The 23,353-nt window shown below is 40.2% G+C and overlaps 1 protein-coding gene across 1 annotated transcript; it reads left to right on the forward strand.

Moving 5' to 3' along the window:
• Positions 1 to 19,078: 19,078 nt before the first annotated feature.
• On the forward strand, positions 19,079 to 22,017 carry LOC147446182 (pentatricopeptide repeat-containing protein At3g09040, mitochondrial-like). The gene has a single exon (XM_086525453.1). The coding sequence runs from the start codon at positions 19,457 to 19,459 to the stop codon at positions 21,737 to 21,739; it is 2,283 nt and encodes a 760-aa protein (XP_086381579.1). The 5' UTR covers positions 19,079 to 19,456; the 3' UTR covers positions 21,740 to 22,017.
• Positions 22,018 to 23,353: the final 1,336 nt, after the last annotated feature.

Here is a 23,353-nt window from a genome sequence, read left to right on the forward strand (position 1 = left end):
GACAAAGAAGAGGTGCTGCAGCCCGAGTCCATCCTCCGACATGAAAACAAGGTAGTAAGAGGGTGTAAGACTATTCGACAATATCTTTTTAAATTTAAGAATTATCCTTTTGAAGATGCTAGATGGATGCAAGGCATACAACTAAAGGATAACCTAAAACTTGTCAATGCTTTCAACGCTTCCCAAGAGTAAGCAAATGTACAAATGTTAAAAATGAACAAATTTTTTGTCTTATAAGACTCTCTTTTTCTTTATTGTGCAAAAATGTGAAGTAGTATGCATGCTTAGATCAAGCTTGCGGAGACGACGTCTCCCAAACACCAAGTAGAGCTTGTCACTCTACTATGGAAGATTGATAAGACTAATGTGCAGACATGCTTGCGGCAGCTTAGGCTCTCAAGTGCCAAATGGACTAGTCATCCATTCTGGAATGATGTCGTAGGGTAACATAGGGATCCTCTACCCGCTAGGAAAAGGACTAATGAATATGCTTTATCTTCTCTACCCCATAGTCGAGGATGACTATGATTTCAAGAGAGAGGTAATGTCATAATAACTAATATCTAATTCTCCTAAATGATTTTCTCATGTTAAACTGATCATTTAATATGGGGAAGTGCCAGGGGAGAAAAAGCTAGAATATTGGTTAAGCTGGCAGACCGGCCACAGTAGGGATCCAAAGGGGGGGCCATCTGCAAAAGAGCAAGGTGCAACAATGGGCTTAAAAGACTCTAAGGTTCAGCCCATTAAGACTTCCAAAATGCTAAGGTTCCAAAATTCAAAGGTTGTGTCCAAAGGTCAAACGCTAGGGTGTCCCAAAAAGTCTTCTCAAGTCCTACATAGGAGGGGGCAAGCCCAAGAAGTAGGGATGAGAGAGAAACTCACACATGCCCACACACACACAAGCTACCTTTACACAAAGGGAATGAGGGACACATGTCAGCTCCCTAGCCCAGATGCCCACAAGGTGTACTCAAATCCTATTGGATGGCCTTGGAGGTGGATCAATGAGAATTAGGCTAGAGTAAATCTAGTTTAATTAATTTAAAAACACTTAATAAAAGAACCAATAAGAATTAAGCTCTCTAGAAGACTCTTGGACAGTCTCCCAAGGGGTCCAATGAGCATTCAGCATCCCAATGGCTTGCCGTTGTGTGTGTTTTCGAGCAACCCTAATTCCAACATCATGCACTACTAGCTCAGGAGTCTTTAAACTTTCCAATTGTATAGAGCGCTTAAGCAGCTTCTATGAGTTTTTTGCACATCTCCATCCATTTGATTTTGAGTTCAGGATGCGGACAGGTCAGAAGTATTTGTTCCAATGTTTGGTTGTTCTTCAATCTCGCCGTGTAGGCTTGCATAATAGCATCTAAATGCTCATTCACCTTCTCCCACCCCTACACCACCCATGTGAATGATGAAACTAGAGCTTGCATGAGTGTGTGTGTGTGTGTGTGTGTGTGTGTGTGTGTGTGTGTGTGTGTGTGTGTGTGTGTGTGTGTGTGTGTGTGTGTGTGTGTGTGTGTGTGATGCAGAGGGGATATAGAAGAGAGGGAGGAGGGGGTGAGCGTGCTAGGTGGTAGAGTGAGGGATAGGGGGAGAGAGGAAGAGATGGAGGGAGAGTGGAGAGAGGGATGTAGTGAGAGTAAAGGTAGAGGAAAGCGGGGAGAGAGAGAGAGAGAGAGAGAGAGAGAGAGAGAGAGATAGTTCTATTATCATCCTCGGAGGTCAAATATGACCTATGGGACCAAATGAACATGTCACGTGGTGTGAGTGGAGGTCATAAGTGACTCTCAATGCTCAAAAATGGCTAAAATGAGCATCGCAATAGAGAGTCCACATCGTGGTTGGGAGAGGAAGGTATGTAGGAGAGCTCATGGCTGAATATATGGGGAAAAGAGGACCTAATGTGGTCAAAAGCTGAGCACTCAAGTAGTGTGTGGTACTCACTCTCTCGCACTTGACGAGGGCATAAGGTGCAAAGTCGATGAGACTCCTTGCTAGTGCCCCAACGTCCTGTCTTGCAGCGTAGAGAATGGGAGCTAAGACGAATGGAGGCAATGGTGTGGATTGCACTCAATGGGATGGGCTCAAGGATGTAGGGATGGGTTCGGTTATCGCGTTTGGAGAAGAAGAGAGATTTGTAGTTTGGGGCAATGTGTGCGGTGTAATGGCTGAAGCAAGAACCTCCAGATTTCTCCCAAGCCGTGATACATTGGCGTTGTAAGAAGGCCTCATTAACTTGGGAGTCAATCGACGCATCCTTGACCAAGTGACATGCATCCCATCTTCCAAACCATTTCTTGATGTCAAGCATCCACCCTGAACTTAGTATTTTGCTCTTGCATGTCTTTTGGACATTTTGACTTGCTTCATATGAGATTCTAGGAAGCCGATACAAAGGGTTACGTTGTGTCTTAAGCATGTACTCCACAACCCTTTGCATGCCCAAGACCTCAATGGGAAGCGATCCCGAATCAAGAAGTAAGAGCAGGTAGGGTGTTTGTGTCTTGACTTGGAGAAAGTTGGTGAGAAAACACTTTTGGACATTCTCAAATTCTTTCCAAGTAGACTTCCCGATGCTACCACCCCACACCTCCACTCCATAAAGAAGCACCGGTGTCACCAATGTGTCAAAGAGGTACTTTTTGAGAGCCCAACACTTGATCTCTCCAGCATTGCACATGTTCTCAAATGCATAATAATCCCTCTTTCCGGCTTCCAAGCGATGCATTGCACAATCCTTCCATCTATGATTGGATGGAACCTCAAGGCCAAGGTACTTGAAGCTATCTACCACTTCAAGTTGCTCATTGTTGTATACAATGCATGGATTTTCATCATTGAGGGTCTTTACAAGCATAACCTTGGTTTTGGATCCATTCATGATCAGCCCGCTATGTAGGCAAAAGTGTTCCAAGACACTCATAAGCTTTATTTCATCTTCTAAGGTATGTGCCAAGAGCACTACATCATCGGCATAAAGCAAAAGCATGATCATCGCATTTTCTATCTTAACCTCTTCTATGCCTTCTTGTTGCATAAAATCAAGAACCATGCATTCCAATTCATCAATGAGTAGCCCAAAGAGGGTTGTAGGAAAGTGGGCATCCTTGTTTGACACCAATGGTGCTTGCAAAAAATTCTGAAAGTCCATCTCCCATACGTGGTCAACATATCACTTTTTGGTAGATGCAAAAGACTACATGCATAAATTCTCTCTGCACTTGAAGGCTTTGCATACATCTCCAAAGATTTTCTCGCGGTACCATGTCAAAAGCTTTCTTGAAATCCACAAAGCAACAATACAACTTTTTTCCTTTTAATCAAGACGCTTCCATAAGAACTCGAAGAGTGACAAGGTGATCAATAGTGCTATGATGCTTTCGAAAACCTCATTGGCCTAGCGCACGTTTGCCATTCTTTTCAGCCCATACACTTATCTTCATCTCCATGATACATCCAAATAACTTTGCCATCAAAGAACCAACCATTATAGTGCGATAGTTGTTCACATTGTTTACATCTCCTCCTTTGTGCAAAGGTTTGATCCAATTTTCACTCCAATCATGAGGCATGCCATGCTGAAGTGCATGACCTTAAACATATCGCATATCCAATATCGTGTTTTCTTGCTTGTCTATTTTATTTCTTGACACCTTGAAGGTCCCCTGCCTTGCGGGTAGCAAGTTTCTCAAGTGCGCAACATACATCTTCAATGGTAAAGAAGGGAGGCATAGACGGAAGGGAGATACAACACTCCATCTTATCAACATTGGGTTGCTCCTAGAGGTTCTTGCAATGCGTATACATATCCTCAAGAGTCAAGTCACCAAAGCTCTCAACACGCTTGCCTTTTAGATTTTGCCAAAACTTGCCACATGCAGGCTTTCTCTTGCGCTAAAAGAAGTTGTTTTTTGACTTACCACCTTCTCCTCTTTTTTTGAACAAGTGCTTTGTATGTGTGTGAATGTTCCAAGGAACCTTCCTTGTCTTTGCTTGCATCCAACCTTAGCAAGTGTTTTCGGGCTTGACTACATTCCATGTCGAACCATTTCTTCTTGGTGCTACCCTTCTTAGATCTTTTGCAAGACATGTTTTTCACCGAAAAGCATTCCCTCACACAAGAGAAAATTACTTCCTTAAAAACTTTTCACTTGCATTCTAATGTTGGGCTCTCTTGATGCTTTGTCATTCTTAACATTTGGTCCACCATATCAACATACATAAGTGCTCGTTTGAAGACTAGACGTAGGTACAAATGATTCACATCATGATTGGAGGCTACATGCTCGGGTCTTTTACCACACTTGAGGTCAATATATAGCATCCTATAATCCGATTCCGAATTCCATTCACCAAGTGTAAATCTTTGTATGCATTCTAGAGTGGCTTCCGAAAACAACATATAGTCGATCACACTATCACCATTGTGCTTTCTGCATGTAAAGTCATTGGTGCCTTGCCATAAAGATACACCATTTGCAATGAGCATTCCGGTACTATTGCACATATGTGGAAGTGACTTTGCATAGTGATCCAATTCTTTTGCATCATTAGAACTTCGATTATACATGTATGAGTCATCCATTCTTCTTGAGACATGCGGAGTGTCAACTTGTTGTGTGTCGTGTTGTAACGTATTTGTGCGAGCATTCATGTCTCCAAAGACAATGACTTCACCTTGGTCTTTGTAATGAACAATGCCTTCCTCTAGTTCAGAAAAGGGTTGATCTCTATCCATATCCAAGTGAGCATAAAAGTTGGATTCATAGTGAGGAATGTAGCAACCAACCACAAACATGACTTGACCATTGGGTGGGCTGATTTTCAGCCATAAGTAGCGTTTATACTTATCTTCTTTGATAATGGAAACATCTTTCAAACACTTTTTGATCATACATGCTATGCCTCTTTGGCCTCTACGTTGCTTTGCATTTTTGGTCCACATCAAAGAATGCATAAATCCAAGAATTCATTGCGCATCATGCTCCGATGTTTCGACAAGAAGTATCACATCGGAGTCATTGGTAAGCTCATCAATGCCAATTCCCGCATTCCATGGATAGCCGTTACAATTCCAAAAGGTTATTCGCAAGCGTGAGTTGGTTTCATAGATCATGTGTCCCTATTTGTTGGGTGTACTTGCATCCTCCTCAAGTGACTTTTCTGAGAGAGAGAGAGAGAGAGAGAGAGAGAGAGAGAGAGAGAGAGAGAGAGAGAGAGAGAGAAAGCAGAGGGGGATTGAGGAGGGAGGGAAGAGGTGAGAGAGAATGGAGAAAGGGAGTGAGAGATAGGGAGGTGAAAGAAAAATGGGGATAAGAGAGAGGGAGGGTTGGATGCATATGTGGACATCTAAAGGACAAGAGAGCACTAATAAAAGCAAAAAAAAAATGAGAATCTCAAATGAGTCATCTCTATATATTATCCCCTTCATTTGTTTGCACGCCTATAAATACATTGACACAAGCTACATTTTCCTTAGAGAAGAGAAGAGAAGAGGAGAGAGAGAGAGAGAGAGAGAGAGAAGAAGAAGAAGAAGAAGAAGAAAAGAGAAGAGAGAGGAGAGAATATGAGGCAGAGAGGAGATAGGGAGCATGAGAGAGAAAGGAGAGGAAAGGGAGGAGAGAGAAAGAGAGAGGGGATAAAAGAAAGAGAGATGGAGAAGAGAAGAGAGAGAAAGATGGACTAATAAAAAAATATTGTGGTATAAGGGCAATAGAAATATCACTATTGTCCCCTCATAAACCCTCTGTTTGTTTTGTTTAGGGAGAAAGAGGAAGAAGAAATAACCAAAAAGAAAGAAAGAGAGGGGTATTAGGGACAATAGCAATATCGCTAGTGTCTCCTCTCAATTTTCCCTTTCTTTATTTATTTTTTAAGTATCTTCCTCTCCCTCATTTTACACCTCTCTCTTTCTCTCTCGCTCTCTCTCTCTCTCTCTCTCTCTCTCTCTCTTCTTCTTCTTCTTCTCACTCTTTCAACCCAAAAAAAGAGGGGATATGTGAAGGGAGAACTAGTGCTCCTTCATATACCCCTCCTTTTTATACAAAAAAATATTATTCACCTCGCATACCTTCCTCTTCCTCTCTTACCTCTCCTTGTTTTAGTATTTCAAGCTCTCTCCAACACATATAAAAGGAGGAAGAGAGAAAGGAGAGACCATTTGCTATTGTTGCAGAAAGCAATGTATGGTCTCTCACCTTCTCTATCCTACACTCCCCTCTTCTTGCTCTCCCTCTGTCGCACTCTCTCTCTCTCTCTCTCTCTCTCTCTCTCTCTCTCTCTCTCTCTCTCTCTCTCTCTCTAGAGCCGTTTTGTGACCTAGTAGACAGCAATTCACTCTTTTGATCATAACTTCTTTATCCGAACTCCGATTTGGGTGATCTATAGCCTCAATCGAAGATCATGAAGCCCTTTATGCATTGATGTAAAGAAAAAAAAAAGTTATAGATTGCATTTCTATAGCAGCATTCTGAAGTGAACAGGTTCTAAAAAGTTGACTCTCATCTCTTATTTTACATACAATGTCTTTCGGCACTCACAAGGGTTCTTCTTCTTCTTCAATATGGTCCACAAAAATTGTAGAAAATGATCCAAAATCTCCTAAGTGTGGAGATAGCAACACAACCACTCAACCAATGACATCGAAAACCATGATCATGGCATACTTGGTATCATTGCAAGAGACCGGACACAAACAAGGTGAAGACTTACGAGCACCTACAATGGAGCATGGCACGCTAAGGGTTCTTGTGGTTGAGAATGAGAATCTCAAGAGGACACTTGAGATGAAAACAACACGTTTGATGTAGCTTGAAGAGGAAGTCAAGGAATGTAAATGCTCTCTTGTTGACTTGAATACTTTGACGGAGTGCATGAGCAAAGTAGAGCATGACCATGTATTGAAAGAGGATAAATTTGACACCATGAGCCGGGATGTAAGCGATATAAAAAATGTATGCACAAACAAGACTTGGGTTGATGTATGTGGTAGCAATGTGGTCCTAATTTCTCCCTCATGCAAGCTATGGCTCAAACAAAAAATGTTGAGAATGTGGATGTGGAGGAGTTGAAGGAACGGGAGTGACGTTCCAAGAACATTGTTATTCGTGGAGTTCTTGAAGAGAAGTTAGAGACACCTCCTTCTCTTGCCATTGTTATTGAAGATTTCTTCAAAATCCACTTTGGCATGTCCGGAGTTATGGTCCATGGAGCACATAAAGTGGGTAACCAAGGAGCTCCTCGCTCGGGAGAATGGCCAATTTTATGCACCATGTCAAATGAGATCAAATGAAAGATTATCCTTGATAATAGTTGGATCTATTTTAAGAATACAAAATGTTTTGTATGTGAAAATCTCATTATTAAGCAACAAAATATGTGTTGCAAGGCATATGAGGAAAAGAATAAGAAAAACAAGGAGATCTCTCATGAAGCAAATGCGCCCAAGGAGGAGGCAAGTTCCTCGAGAAAATAGGAATGTGCGACCAATGAGGTTGAGTTACAATTAAAATTTTCTTTTGGAATTTCAAAAGATACCCATGGAATGTGGGGGTTGGCATTGATGAACTAAAAAGAAAATCGGATGTGGTTCTCCTTGTGGAACTTGGGAGCATGATACACAAAGGACTAACGGCTACAATGTACATTCATTGATGTGGTTAAAGAATCTCAAGCAATGAAGAGGGCAAGGATGGATAACATATATGGTTAAGGAAGGATTAGAAGATTTTGTATCAATTGTAAAAGATGACAGGTACAAACGTTATATATGGATGAAAATTATGATACAAAAAAGAGCAGCTATTTTTGTATCCGGTTGCTACATTCCTCATCATGATTCCCCCTTTTATGCTTGCATGGATAGAGATCATCCATTTTTTTCTTTAGAAGAGGACATTACTTATTTCAAAGGTGAAGGTGATGTTATTGTATTTGGGGATATGAATACTCACACAAAAACATTGCAACATGATACTCAACAATTTGATATGCCATACATTTCAAGGGAGTTGGAGGAAGTTCACTTGTATGATCGTACTTCAATGGATGAGAAAGAGTCGGATCACTATGGAAAGTTACTTTTACACATGTAATAGCACGGGTATGCTCATTGCCAATGGTGTATCTTTGTGGAGTGGAACCAATGGATTTACATACAAAAAACATAATGGGTATAGTATGATTGACTATATGCTACTCTCTGAAGCCATCATGTATCGCATAAAGAGTTTTATGTTTGACAATGGACCCCAAAATCAGATCATTTGACCTTATGTATTGACCTTGCATGTGGAGAAGCAGCTAAGCATGATAGTCTCAACCAAAGGGAAGAGAAGTTATTACTATATATGGATTTCAAACGGACACCAGTGTACATTGAAATGGTTGAGAAAAAGTTATGGATGACAAAGCTTCAATGGGAAGCTTTCAAGAAAGTTATTTGTTCTTGTGTCGAAGAATGCTTTGCCATAAAGCATCTCTATAGTATCAACAAAGATAGATCACACAAAAGGTGGTTTGATAAAGAATATCAAGATTCTCAAAAGTCCTTGATAAAGCTTGATGCAACTATGGACAAAGACAACTATCAAAGTCATTTGCATACATAAAAGGCATTGATTCAAAAGAAGAGAAAAAGATGGAAAGTAAAACAACAAATTTTTCAAGTTAAAAAAAAAAGACACGTGCATATGGAAGATTTTGGAGAAACTTGAGGGACAAGCGAGTTACGAATCTTGGTAACTTGAGTCTTGTGAATAGGTACACACATTGTAGGCAATTATATGAGCAACCAAATGCTGAAAAAATGTCATTTTATGGTTCACTCCCATGTATACCCTCTTTTTTTACTATTAAGGATGTATGCGATGGGCTTGAAAAGTTGGCCACTCGCAAAGAGGGAGATCTTCAAGGTATCAAGCCGGAGATGATCAAATGGACGAGAGATTTTACCCATGAGTGGATGTATGATATGTTAAACCTTGCACTTCAACATGGTATGCCTTATGATTGGAGTACTGATTGTTTCAAGCCTTTTCATAAAGGAGGGGATGTAAAGAATGTAAACAACTACCAGAATATAATGATTGGGTCTCTTATGGCAAAGTTGTTTGGATGCATAATGGAGATGAAATTGAATGATTGGGCTGAAGCCTGAAGAGAATGACAAGCGTGCAAAAGGACAAGCGAGTTTTTGTCGATGCCATAGCACCATTGATCGTCTTTTCACTGTTTGTATTCTCATGGAGGAAAGTCGGTTGAAAGGCAAGCAATTGAATTGTTGTTTTGTGGACTTTAAGAGAGTCTTTGATATGATTCCAGGTAACAATTTGTGGAGAAGGATGGAAGAACTCCAAGTGCCAAAGTGAGTTTATGCTTGCGGTTTCTCGAATCTATGAGAAGGTGATGTGTCAATTACGCATGGAAAGAGGAATTTAAAAAAACAGTTGTAAGCACTATTGGGGTTAAGCAAGGATTTCCATTGTCACCAACTCTCATAATCATGCTTTTGTTGTATGCGGATGATGTAGTGCTTCTAGTACACACTTTAGAAGATGCGCAAAAGCTTATGGTTGTCCCTGAGAACTTTTTCTTGCATAGTGGGCTGATTGTGAATGAATCCAAAACAAAGGTTATGCTTGTGAGAACCAACCATAAGGAGAAGCCATGCATTGTGTACAACAATGAGACACTTGAAGTTGTTGAGAGATTTAAGTACCTTGGCCTTGAGGTTCCGTCCAATCACAAGCGGCATCAATGTGTTATGCATTGTTTGGAAGTGCGAAAGAGAGCATATTATGCATTTGAGAACATGTGTAATGCGGGAAACATCAAGTGTTGGATTCTCAAGAAGTACTTTTGTGATGCATTGGTAACACTGGTTCTTCTTTATGGAGTTGAAGTGTGGGACAGGAGCATCTCAAAAACTACTTGGAAAGAGTTTGAGAATATCCAAAAGCGTTTTCATACAAACTTTCTCCAAGTTAATACACAAACACCGTATATGCTCCTACTTCTTGAGTCGGGATCTCTTCCAATTGAGGTTATGGGTATGGAAAGGGTTGTGGAGTACATGATAAAGATGCATCAAAACCCCTCACATTGACTTTCTACAATTGCATGGAAAGCAAGCAAAAAAGTTCAAAAGATGCATAAAAGCAAGATCTTGAGCACGGGATGGATTCAAGAAATAAAGAAGTTGTTTGGGAGATGGGATGTTTTGAAATCCACTTATCAAAATTCCACAAATCAAGAAGGATAGTGGCTCATTGGCATTGCCAAGAGCATTCTCAAACTTGATTAGTAATTACAATGATTAGAGAGTGGGATTATTTTTTTTTAAAATGCTAATGCAATAGTGATTAATTGAGTGGTGATAGGCCTAGGTACAAAATCGTCAGCTCTGATACCACTTGTTGGAATTGGAGAGCGGAAGCATTCTCTACCCTATGTGTCACTAGTGAGCTAGGCTATGGTGGATGAAGCCATAAACTCACCATGATGCTAGGGTTAGAGATTGAGATTTGGATTAGGATATTCCTATAGTAAGAGCATAGAGAGAGAGAGTATATACACAATGATGATATCTCAAAGTGCAATTGAATGATTAGAAAATAGCCTCTAATATAGGCTCAGTGCTTTACAATCATTGTCTACAGACGTTGCGCCCTTTTCCTTTTGGACCATGTCATCATTTATCTTTCCTAGGTGGCTATAGGGATTTCCCATATGGAGCCACAAGTTGGGCTTACCCTATCAATTGTTGTTTTGTGGAATTTAAGAAAGCCTTTCACATGATTCCACGCAACAATTTGTAGAGAAGGATGGAAGAACTCCAATTACAAAGTGAGTTTATGCTTGTGGTTTCTCAAATCTATGAGAAGGTGATGTGTCAATTGCGCATGGGAAGAGGAATTTCAAAAAACATTGTAAGTACTATTGGGGTTAAACAAGGATGTCCGTTGTCACCAACTCTCTTTGATCTATGCATTGATCAATTGGAACAAATGATACTTTTATGTAAGAAGAAGGCATTGAAGAGGTCACTATTTTGCAATGAGGTAATCATGTTTTTGTTGTATGCGGATGATGTAGTGCTTTTAGTACACATGCGAGAAATATCAAATGTTCGGTTCTCAAGAAGTACCTTTTTGACACATTGGTGACTCCGGTTCTTCTTTATGGATTTGAAGTGTGAGACGAGAGCATCTCAAATTCTACTTGGAAAGATTTTAAGAATGTCCAAAAGTGTTTTCTTACAAACTTTATCTAAGTTAAGATACAAACACTATATATACTCCTACTTCTTGAGTTGGGATCTCCTCCAATTGAGGTTATGGGCATGGAAAGGATTGTGGATGTGTCAAATGTTGGGCTCTCAAAAAGTACCTTTTTGATACATTGATGACACCAATTTTTCTTTATGGAGTTGAAGTGTCGGACAGGAGTATCTCAAAGTCTACTTGGAAAGAGTTTGAGAATGTCCAAAAGAGTTTTCTTACAAACTTTCTCCAAGTTAAGACACAAACACCATATATGCTCCTACTTCTTGAATTGGGACCTCTTCCAACTGAGGTTATGGGCATGGAAAGGGTTGTGGAGTACATGATAAAGATGCGTCAAAACCCCTCACATCGACTTTCTACAATTTCATGGGAAGCAAGAAAAAAAGTTCAAATGACACATTTTGAATGGATGCAAGACATAAAGAAGCGGTTTGGGAGATGGGATACATTACACTTTCTACATGATGCCTCAACAGACTCCCAAGTGAATGAAGCTTTTCTACAACTCCAATGTATTACGGTTTTGGAGAAATTTGATGGGTCACGCTTCATATATTACACCACCCATACTAGCCCCAACTAAAAAACCATGTTCTTCGTTGAAAGAGGGAACTTTACTCACCCTTATACGCTTGAGCATATCCCCTTGTCAGCGATGCGTACTATCCCAGTCATTTGGCTTAGCTCCCACTCCCTTCGATGCAAGACAAGGCATTGGGACAATGGAGAAGAGTCAAATCGATTGTGCAAATTATGCTCATTGCAAGTTCGAGAGTCTAAGTATCACAGACTACTAGAGTGCTCAGCTTTTGGTCACATTCAAACTCTCTTCCCTCACATTTCCAGCCATGGCTTAGACCTACACACTTTCCTCTCCCAACCACATTGTGCGCTCTCCATTGTGACTCTCATCACCAAAATTTTGGAGCATTTAGAACCACTCATCAGCCACACACATAAAGCATCTAGAACCACTCATCAGCAACACATATACAGCATTTAGAACCACTCATCAGCCACACACATACAGCATCACATGTAACTTTGATCCCATAGGTCATATTTGACCTTCAAGGACAATAATAAAATCTCTCTCTCTCTCTCTCTCTCTCTCTCTCTCTCTCTCTCTCTCTCTCTCTCTCTCTCTCTCTCTAGCTTAGCTTTATTTCTAGTAAGAGATGGCATGTGAAAGCGTGTCTTTTAGTAAGCATGATCAAGTGGTGCTTCTAAGCAAGGGAAAAGAAGTTGGAAAAAGAACTATGATGCAATCTCTACTCCACAAAAAGCTCCATGGAAGAGATTTGCCTAGAGGCACATTAGGGAGAGCCATTACATTGGCATCAACCCATGACTAAAGTTGCCACATGCACCATCGATCGATCATGGTGTGTATTCGAATGTTAGGCGTAGCAATGGGCACCGTTGTGGCCTAAGCGATGAGTTTCTTGGTAAGGAGAACTCTAAATTTAATTTCCTTATATATTCTCTCCCAACTAGCAGCCAATGTTTTGTGTCCATGCAAAAGAACAAGGTATCAAACTGACTGGAGAAAGGTTCCGTGTCTGTTGCTCCACAAGCCATTGGTGCAGCATCCTGGTGGTCCGCAAAAACTACACATCTCAAGACCTCCTACAAAGGCAGTTAGAGAAGAGGTAAGCCACAAGAAAATTGTGGTCAAAACACTCATGAAATTAATAGTTGTTTGCTAATAAACCAAGCTAATAATTGTTCGTGATAAGTTGACAGCTTTAATAAAAGGAATTACAGATGTAGAAAAGTGAATTTATTGAAAGGGTAATACGAGCAATGAAAGACGATGATCCTAGCTAGGAGAACCTAAAGAAAAGGTGAGAATCGTTATAAAAAAGTTCGTAACTAGCACAAGGCAAGCAATCAACCCAGTGAAAGGAGAAGTGGAGAAGTTGATGAGGCCATTTCCAAGGGGAATACATAATTCAAGCTACCGGAACCATCAAAGAAGTAGGTTCCTAATCCAAACAAATCGAGTGGAGAAGATGGCCAAGGAGAGCACCAGAGATGAAGATCGCAATCTCTTTGATATTACAGAGAATTCCACACTAAATGGGATTTTCTCAATGACACTTTGCATCCCTTAGAGGTTGATAATAGTTTCATCTAACACTCATGAAGCAATCTACATGAAGACAATCTTTTTTGTCATGGTAATGCAGGTCATTCGCAAGGTACCGCTGTCACACTGGTGCCATTATGCTACTTGTTATTGTATCTAGTTGTATGGCCAATGCTTAATCGCGTCAACAATCTAGCACTGGAAGTCTCTAAAAATGGGTATGTTCCACATCATTCCAAGTTTAGGCTCTCCTTAAATACTCTAGACCTCAGTGGAAGTAAGTGATGATATTGAGAAAACCTAAGATCCAATTTGGATGTAACTAAATGAGAAATTTGAAAAACAATTCCGAAAATTATGGTAGACAAATGTGTAATGAAAAATGTTGTTCACATGGATGGGAACCACTAACTTAGGGCATGTAACGCAAAAATTGATATAGGTACACCATATTATTTTACTCTTGTTGCTCACTCTATGTTAAGTAAAAAAGAATTTTGTGAAACGATGTTAGGTGATTTGCATAGCATCTCACAAAGAGGACCCCAAGTACCATTGCTATATGAAGGCCTACATGGTTGAGGTCACTAAGGAGAATGAGGGGAAGTTCTCACTGTGGTGGCATGCTTGAATCGGTAAGCGTAGCTATACTTAACAAGAGGACTACATCATAATTACCACTTCTTAGTTTTCTTATGATATACATGTTTTTCGACACATGATTAATGACAAAGGTTATGTGAAAACCTCCTTCATAGACATGCTATGCATGCTTAGAGCAATGGGCACGGCCAACATGGATGTATTACTCAAGGGTTTGGAGGTTGAAGTGCAGGGTGGTTGTAACGAGAACTAGATGCCAAAATTAATAGGTGGGGAGGGTTACGCAGGCATTGGTACAAAATGCCTCTTATCGTGCTATCTCAACTACTATATCCGATGAGTTTTATCGACCTATCTTACCTTTAGTATGAGCACATAGTAGATCTAACAATGAATAAATCAATTTCATGACGCGGACAAAGTACACAACGGCATTGCAATCTATGATATATAAGTGACATGAGCTCACCACCCAATAATGCACCACATTCTATACAACAGATAAGAAAAGCTAAAAAGACACGCAATGGGCAGCTACAATTGCAGATCTTGACTTAGGAGAAGAGTAGTGGAGGTAATTCCAAAAGGGACTAGGTTTAAAGGGAGTTATGTTTGCATTCACATGCTGATCTAAATTTTGTAACATGTGTTTCTAGCTTGCTTTTGGAGTAGGAAACCAAAATGGTTGACAAATGATCGAATATATAGTTTTGTATGTGCCGAACTACCAAACAAACGTCGTAGCAACGTGTTGAGGGCCTTGGTTAGCGATGTGAGATCTATGCGGAAGATTCCCAAGAATTAGATATAGGGAGCTGAAGGAGGAGATGGAGGAAGGGAGGGCGGCTAGAGAAGGAGATGGAGGGAGGAGGTGGAGGAGGAGCAAGGGAAGAGGAGGATCAGTAAATCATCCACGTAGAGAACCACAATGAGAAGTACATCACCCTCATGCTTTACATAGAATGTGTTTTCTATTGATCTGTTACAAAAGTTTCGTTTGACTAAATGAGTGTCAGCCTTCTTATACCAAGCAAGGGGAGATTGCTTCAGCCCATACAAAGATTTCTTACATTTGCACACTTTATCTTCCTGCCCTTTAATGATAAAAACGTACTACGTTACATAAACTTTTGCAAATATGTCACCATTCAAGAAAGCAGTAACAATATATGATTGATGTACATCCCAACCAAAATAAGCTGCCAATGCACATAGAAAATATATAGTAGACATACGAAAAGTGGGAGAAAAAGTTTCTTCATAATCTATGTCTTTTTGTTGTGCATAACCCTCTGCAATAAGTCGAGCCTTATAGCGGTCAATCTCACCATCCGGATTGCGTTTCAACTTGTAAACCCACTTCGTACCAATGGTCTTTTTTCCAAGAGGCAAATCACATAAAGTCCATGTGTCATTTTCTATAAAGTGCTTCATATTCGGATTGCATGGCAGCCATCCAGTTTTTTGAATTATGTGCTTCATTTAAAGACAGAGGTTGCTCAGCATCACATAAACTAGACACAGCCAAGGCATAACAATCTGATGCATAAGATGCACGGCGAGAACCTAAAGGAGTATGACTAGACAAAGGTGCAATCAATTTACTATCACGCAAAGTATGCACCAACTAAGTTGCATTTATATGCCAGTATAACAAAAATTGTACGTATATCTTGATATTATACACTGTATACCCATATTATACGCGTATCTCCGAATAAACACTATTTCGATCAAAATATATTTCAATCAAAATGTGCACGGGTCGAGGGAGGGTTTTGATCATTCTCGAGTGTCATCTCCATGTCCCTAGCCATAGATGGAGCCATCATTTTGGGACCTCCCTTTTTGTTTCCCTCAACATGTACTCTCTTTGCCCTGAGCGCCCACTCGGGAAATTTTGCTTCAATACCTCTTGGGGGGTTTTTGCAAGATGTCATGTTTCAACTTTCCACGAATTTTGAACATGTATTCTTTTATCTTGTGAGCCTTTCCACTAAAATTATGGCCGCAGGTCTTACACCTCAACTTTCATGTAGTCTTTCCATTGACCAATTCATCTACGTAGTTCCACTCATATCCTTTCACCATCTTCTTAAATTTTGCAAACTCATACAAGACTAATTACTAAATACACATCTAAAATCGAACTCTAATACCATTTACATTACTTTATTCGTTAACCTTTTTTTTTTTAACATAAATTTTCAACCTCTTTAAATTATAAATACAAAACATAAAAAAAAATTCAAGTATGAGCTTTCACTCTATACCTGAATCATGATAAATAAATCGCTTAATCTATCTCAATAACTTCCAAGTGTGAGAACTCTACACAAAGCAAGATATCTTTAAAAAACCTACTTAAATTACCTCCAAGTGTGAGTGTAACTCAACACGTGACAAGCAATCAAAATTCACTACTTATCTAAATCTCTTCTAGGTGTGAGAATACCTCTAAACAAATCAAGAGATTATTATTTAATCTACCTAAATTGTGTGTAGTGTGAGTATTACTTTACACATGACATACAATCATTAGATAAATCTAATCTAAGTTAGTTCCAGGTGTGAACATAGTTCAACACACAACAAGTAACTCCTAACTTTAACTATTTAACTTAAGTTACCTCTAAGTGTGGAATAACTGCTAACTTTAAATATCTTAAATCACTTCCAAGTATGAGTTTCTTCTACACAAGGCAAGTAATCACTAACTACTTTACTTAATTTACCTCTCAGTGTAAGATATACTTCACACAGAGCAGATAAAGACTAAACTCAAAATTCCAAAGCTTTAAAAAAACTACATTTAACTAATTTAACTTTTTATCCTAAGCTCTAAATTTTTACTAAAAAAATTACTTAACTAAATTCAAAATGGTTTTTTTATATTTTTTGATGTTGTACTTTTCTCACCTAATAAATGAGAAAAGGGAGAAGAGAGATCAATAGAATGAGGAAAACAGTCTGTTTCCATGGTATATATATGGCTATATTTCAATCGAAATAATATTTCGATTGAAATTCTAAGAAATTATACAATACGGTGTTTTTGCTGATGTGGCACCGTATAATACGATCGAATATAGATAGGTGTCGTATACTACACATGTTTAAAGCGTATTATACACCGTATAATGTACAATGCAACTTAGTGCACCAGCCATTTAGGCATACCTCTAGCCTGCTCATTCTCAACCCTTTCCTCATCAAGTGCATCATATACATCTGCATCAGTAATAGGCTGACCTGTAACATTTTCAGCACCCCCCATAGGTTGTGCATTTTCCTCATTGGAATTTTCATTCAAACTTCCACCACTGAAAAGAGGCAACAAAGTGTCATAAATGTCATGTGAGCTTACATTACTATCTCTTGAACATGACAACAAGGGCTGAATAGAATCTTCCACAAACACAACATCCCATGAGACCACATAAACTTTGTTTACGGACGATACAACCTGTAACCTTTGCTTGCAGCACTATAACCAACAAAAATGCATTTGACAGCCTTATCATCCACTTTTTTGCGTTGCGTTTGTGGCGCCAAAGCATATGCCAAACATCCAAAAACACATATGTGCTCAATAGAAGCTTTCTATCATGGCATGCTTCATAGGGATTCATAGACTGCAAAGCTTCCGTGGGACACCTATTAAGTACATAAGTGGCACACGTGATGGCCTCAAGCCAAAACAAGTGGGGAAAAGCTTGACTTTTGACCATGCATCGTGCCATTTCCATAAGTGACTTGTTTTTCCTCTCAGCAATCCCATTCTGTTGAGGCCTATAAGGAACTGTACATTGGTGTTTTATCCTACCACTAGCCAAAAATGCATTAAATTCATGAGACCATCTTTTCTTTGAGCATCAATAAAGGCATGTTCAACTGCACGCTGGCTAGTCCTATTTTTTTCTGAAAAGTGACTCTTGTAACAGCAATGTGCATAATGCATCAAACTTTACAACTTCTGGATTTCCTTGGGTCATAAGTCTCCAAGTACTAGCAAAAGTGTGGCAAAGCATCAAGAACAGTTTGCACAAGAGAACTGTCAAAAATGACTTTGCCTGTAGAAATGAGTTGCTCATTGATATCCTTGACACCAAGAAGGAAAGTGTCCATATCATCTTCCTCATGCATAATCTTCGACTCCAGCTCTTTACGCAACAATGCAATTTTTGCCTCATTGCGACTTGCATAAAGACCAGCCAGAATATCCCAAGCTTGTTCTGCAGAATCTGTTGATCGTATGTGAGGACTAATAGTGCGCTTCACAGACAACACAATCAATGCATGAGCCTGCACAACTTTTACATCCCAACGAGCTTCTTCAGTCGTAGGCAAAACAACTCTAGCATCAACAATCCTACCACCAAAACCTGCAACATCCTCAAACGCCTACATCCTCAGAACCAGTACGTACATCAATGCCCTACACAATATTCCAAATGCCCTTTGACACAAGGACGTGTTGCATCATGTAATTCCACGTAGGGTTATTGTCCCCATCCAATCTATCCTCAGTAGCAAACATCTTGAACACCTCTGTGTTGTCGTCAGCCATGTCGAATATTGCACCTGATGTGAAAATTACCCGAAAAGAGGAGAAACAAAGCGGGAACAACACGCCCTATATAGCACAAACTGTAGAAGACTGTAAGGGACGTGTTATGCTGAACGACACTGACAGAATTTCTGCTTGTAATGAAAACATAGGTCGAAATGAGTCCGAATTTGTCAACTTGCTAACGCTCGCCAAAGCTCACAGAAATCGGAGAAAGTGAGCACGCGTTTGCTGCAGCTGTTGGCGACCAAGCCCGGGAGGACGCAACCTGCTCTGACACCAATTGTTGGAATTAGTGTTGCACGAAAACACACTGAGCTTGGAGAAGACGAAGGAAGCTCAAGCCACACAACAGAGAGTGTATTACTTAGTGTGCAATGGAAAGATATAGATAGCCCTACAGTGATGGACTCCACGGGAAAAAAACCTCCTGGTGAGAGAAAAAATGCCCCGACGGTCCTAAGTGTGTTCACACACATCACTACCACATGTTGAGGTCGCCCTGAGTGATGGCGCGTAGTGTATTTTTCCGAGCAGTTATAGTTTTGCCACGTCCTCTCCACGCCACGTCCTCTCACGTTCGGGCCCGCAGTCTCAACACAGCCTAATACCATTGTCATCAGCTCACAGAGCAATCAAGGGCGAAAGCTGTAGTGATGAGGAAGGGGACGTAGGGCCTGTGTGCCGCCGCCCTCGTGTCCCTTCATCCAGTATGGCTCCAGAAAGCAGTGGTGGAGATCGTCTATGGGTGGCAGCCCACTAGGTCATTTCCTGGAAATGAACATGTGTACAACCCGGGGTTGTGCTGCTAAGCATGGTATTGCGGCGACCATGGGTTCAAAACACATTCCTCTCTTGGAGAAGACCTACTCTTAACGTTGGTTGATAGAGTGCAATTGCATGTTATCAAACAAGGCGTTTAATTTGAATGGCAGTACTTGGACATCCCACATCATTGCCCTTGTCAGATGTGGAAAACTACAAAGCGCTCTTGCTTTGTATGACCAAATGCAGGAGGATGTCACAGTATATCCTTGTATACACACGCATGTGGCTGTACTCAAGGCGTGTGCAAAACTTCAAACTTTACAAACTGGGCTAGCTATACACAACAAGGTCGCTGTAACAGGACAAGAAGGAAACAACCTTTGTGTAGGTAGTGTGCTTGTGAATATGTACGCAGAGTGTGGCTCACTGGCAGATGCCCGTCAAGTGTTTGAAGGACTTCATGTTCGAAACGTGGTCTCTTGGAATGCACTTTTAACAGCATATGTCAGACATGGATATGGTGAGGAAGCTCTTAAAGCTTTCAGTCAGATGCTGGAAAGGGGTGTAATACCAAGTTCTACGACATATATTGGCGTTCTGAAAGCTTGTGGTAGCACAGGATTTGTAGCCAAAGGAATGGAAATACATGCAGAGCTTGAAAGGAATGGGATGCTTGAAAAGGTTGCTTCTGTGGGCAACACGTTGGTGGATATGTATGCAAAATGCTGCCTCCTTGGAAAATCACAAGAGGTATTTGAGAGACTTGCAAATCCAAATGTAGTTTCTTGGAATGCATTGATTTCAGGGTATGCTGAGCAGGAGCGTCATGAGGAAGTACTCCAAATTTTTAAAAAAATGGAGGTGCAGAAGTTTTCTCCCGATGCTATTACATTGATTTGCAGCTTGAAATCTTGTGGTCATATCGGGGAAGCACGTATCGGTGAGGGCATACATGCTGAGATTGAAAGAAAGGGATGGCTAGAGAAAGATTGTTTCATTGGCAATGCTTTAGTGGGTATGTATGCCAAATGTGGCATGATTTTCAAAGCACAGCAAGTTTTTGACATGCTGTTGTTGCGAGATGTGATTGCATGGAATGCGCTGATTATAGGATATGTAGAGCATGGACTTGATGAGAAAGCTCTAGAGCGCCTCAAACTGATGCAGTCCGAAGATGTTTCTCTGGATTCTGTCACTTATATTGGTGGCTTGAGAGCTTGTGGGAACATTCAAGCCCTAGATGAGGGCCAAGAGCTACATGTTGAGATAGAGAGAAGGATGCTTCTTGGAAAGAACGAATTTCTTGGTAGTACTGTTGTGGACATGTATGCCAAATGTGGCTTTCCTGTCAAAGCGCAGGAGGTGTTTGAGAGACTTCCATTTCGGAATGTTGTTGCATGGACTTCCCTGATCTCAGGATATGCTGAGCATGAGAATGGTGAGCAAGCACTTGAATGTTTTACACAGATGCAATCTGCGGGTGTCCCTCCGAATGCTTTTACTTATGTTGGGGTTTTGAGAGCTTGTGGAAGCATAGGGGATGCCAAAGTAGGAAGGTCTATTCATGAAGAAATTGAAAGAATGGATTTGCTGGAGAGTAATGTTATAGTAGGCAGTAGTTTGGTTGACATGTATACTAAATGTGGTTCGATCTCCAGAGCAAGGCAAGTCTTTGACATGCTACCAAGACAAGATGCAATTGCTTGGACTTCATTAGCCATCGCATATGCTGAAAATGGGCAAGCGGAGGAGGCCCTCATTATGCTTGAGCAAATGCAAATTGCAGGTATTCCTTCAGACAAGGTTACTCTTCTTTGCTGCTTGAAAGTTTGTGGCAGCATAGGAGCCACAAGTAAGGGTGAGGATATACATGCGGAGCTTGCCCGCAAGGGATTGCTTGACGGAGTAGTCGTCGGGAACATGCTAGTCGATATGTATAGTAAATGCGGCTCAATTTCCTTAGCACAACAGGTTTTCGACAGGCTCTCATTTCAGGATGTTCCTTGTTGGAACTCATTGATTGCTGGCCATGCACACAATGAAGATGGCACTCTGGTATTTGAGATGTTCACCAAAATGTTAAGAGTAGGCCTATGCCCAGATCCAGTTACTTTCTTGATCATTCTCAATGTATGTGCTTCAATTGGTTTTGTTGCAGAAGGCCAAGCATTCTTTAAGGCGATGACGAGTTTGTATGGTATAATGCCAAAAGTAGAACATTATAATTGTATGGTTGACATCCTTTGCCGGGCAGGCGAGATAAACAAGGCTCTAGCATTGGTAAGAAAGAAAGAATGTTTGGATCTTGTGACCCATAGAAGCGTTTTAGGTGCTAGTAAAAGGTGGGGATCTGTTGAGGGAGGATTACAAGCATTTGGAAACATATTGAGGAGTGAAGGCATTGTAGTGTGGTAGTGCTTCTTAGTAGAGTTTGTGGAAAGATTTAAACTTTCATTGTCTTCTGCCTTCTTTGGATAGTTGACTAACAAACAGATGGCACATTGCCATGATTTAGAACTAAATAACATGGGTGTCATTTTGGAAGAAAGTTGTGGCACATTTAACACTGTTGAGAATTAACACGAGCTCAATAGCATGAATATGCCATTGTTAGAAGCCACGGTTTCGCATGTTGGCAGTGTATATACTACAAAAGAGAAATACTGTTCACCAATTGGTTGTATTTTTACCTATGGCCCGGCCTTTTGTCATGTGAAGTCGTTTGTCCAAACGCAAGTGGATGGAGACCATTTTTACTAAGGTCAACTTGTTCAATCTAATCAAGATGGACAATACAAAGGGAATAAGTTTGAATAGACTTGAAAAGTGTGTGCATGCATGCGGCATGTGCTAGGGTATAAATATCCCTTCAAGAATTTTTGTAGATGGGTTGGTGAATGTATCTTATCCTTAAATCGACGTATAAGATTGGGGCGGATCTTTTGAACTAAGATTTTGCCCAAATTGACACTTTTTTGGCAAATTCACAACCGCAAAGGTATGGAAAATTTGGGATAATCTTTTAACAAAGGATTTTTGTAAATACCCAAAAGCTCTCAAGGACCCTTGAAAAATAGCTATCTTTTAACAAAGGATTTTTGTAAATACCCAAAAGCTCTCAAGGACCCTTGAAAAATAGCCCCTAAATTTCCCTTGGCTATGTACTCATGCACGTCCATACAGCATGCAATACGTTTGTTTTTTCAACTAATTTAGTAGTTATGTCAGTAAGTTATATTGTAGTAGAATCCTCTTACAACTTGCGAGATGCCATGGATCTTGTACACTAGAGAGGAGCAGATGCAAATCATTGGATCTTTGAAAGTTGTAAAGATAGAATCCCAATACGCATAGAGGCTCGCAAGTAGGATGGTTTGAGACACAAAGCCTCATCTTAAACTTGGAGCTCCCAAAAATTAGAATCTCCCTTGCTTTATGCCCTAATTTTTGCTATCTCCACTCCTTTCCCCCCTCTTTTAGGTGAAATCCGTGTTCTAGGGATCTTGAAACTGAAAATGGTTAAGTCATTTAAGTTTCCATTGCAAGGCTACTTATGACATAATTTTTATAAAAGAATTTTGAGTTGTCCACTACTGCTTACAAGCAAAACCATAGCTAATTACAAGACAGACTAGAAGAGTCATGTTGTAAAGAACTCACAAAAAACAGCACTAGTTGGATTCACATGACCATCAAACATGCAAAATGTTAAACTAAGAAAGAGAACCAAGGGCTTTGTATAGTCCAAGAAAAGAAAAGAAACCAATCAAATAGAATAGGACAACTTAGTACAAGTCAAAATTAACAAAACCATATCAAGCTCACACTAACAACATTTTTAAGCTAGAAATATTGAAAAAAAAGAGATAGAAGTGTGGAAACTAAATAATGAGAGAAGACAATAAATCCTTAGCTAGTAAAAATAGGCTTTTGCCACAATAATAGGAAAACAAGGAGTACTAGTCTAGCTAAGCTATCAACTACCACTAAGAACAAACCAACAAACATGTACTAGTAAGAATAAGGGAA

Source organism: Adiantum capillus-veneris, chromosome 12, assembly GCF_014529385.1.
Source record: "Adiantum capillus-veneris isolate H3 chromosome 12, ASM1452938v2, whole genome shotgun sequence".
Taxonomy (NCBI): domain Eukaryota; kingdom Viridiplantae; phylum Streptophyta; class Polypodiopsida; order Polypodiales; family Pteridaceae; genus Adiantum; species Adiantum capillus-veneris.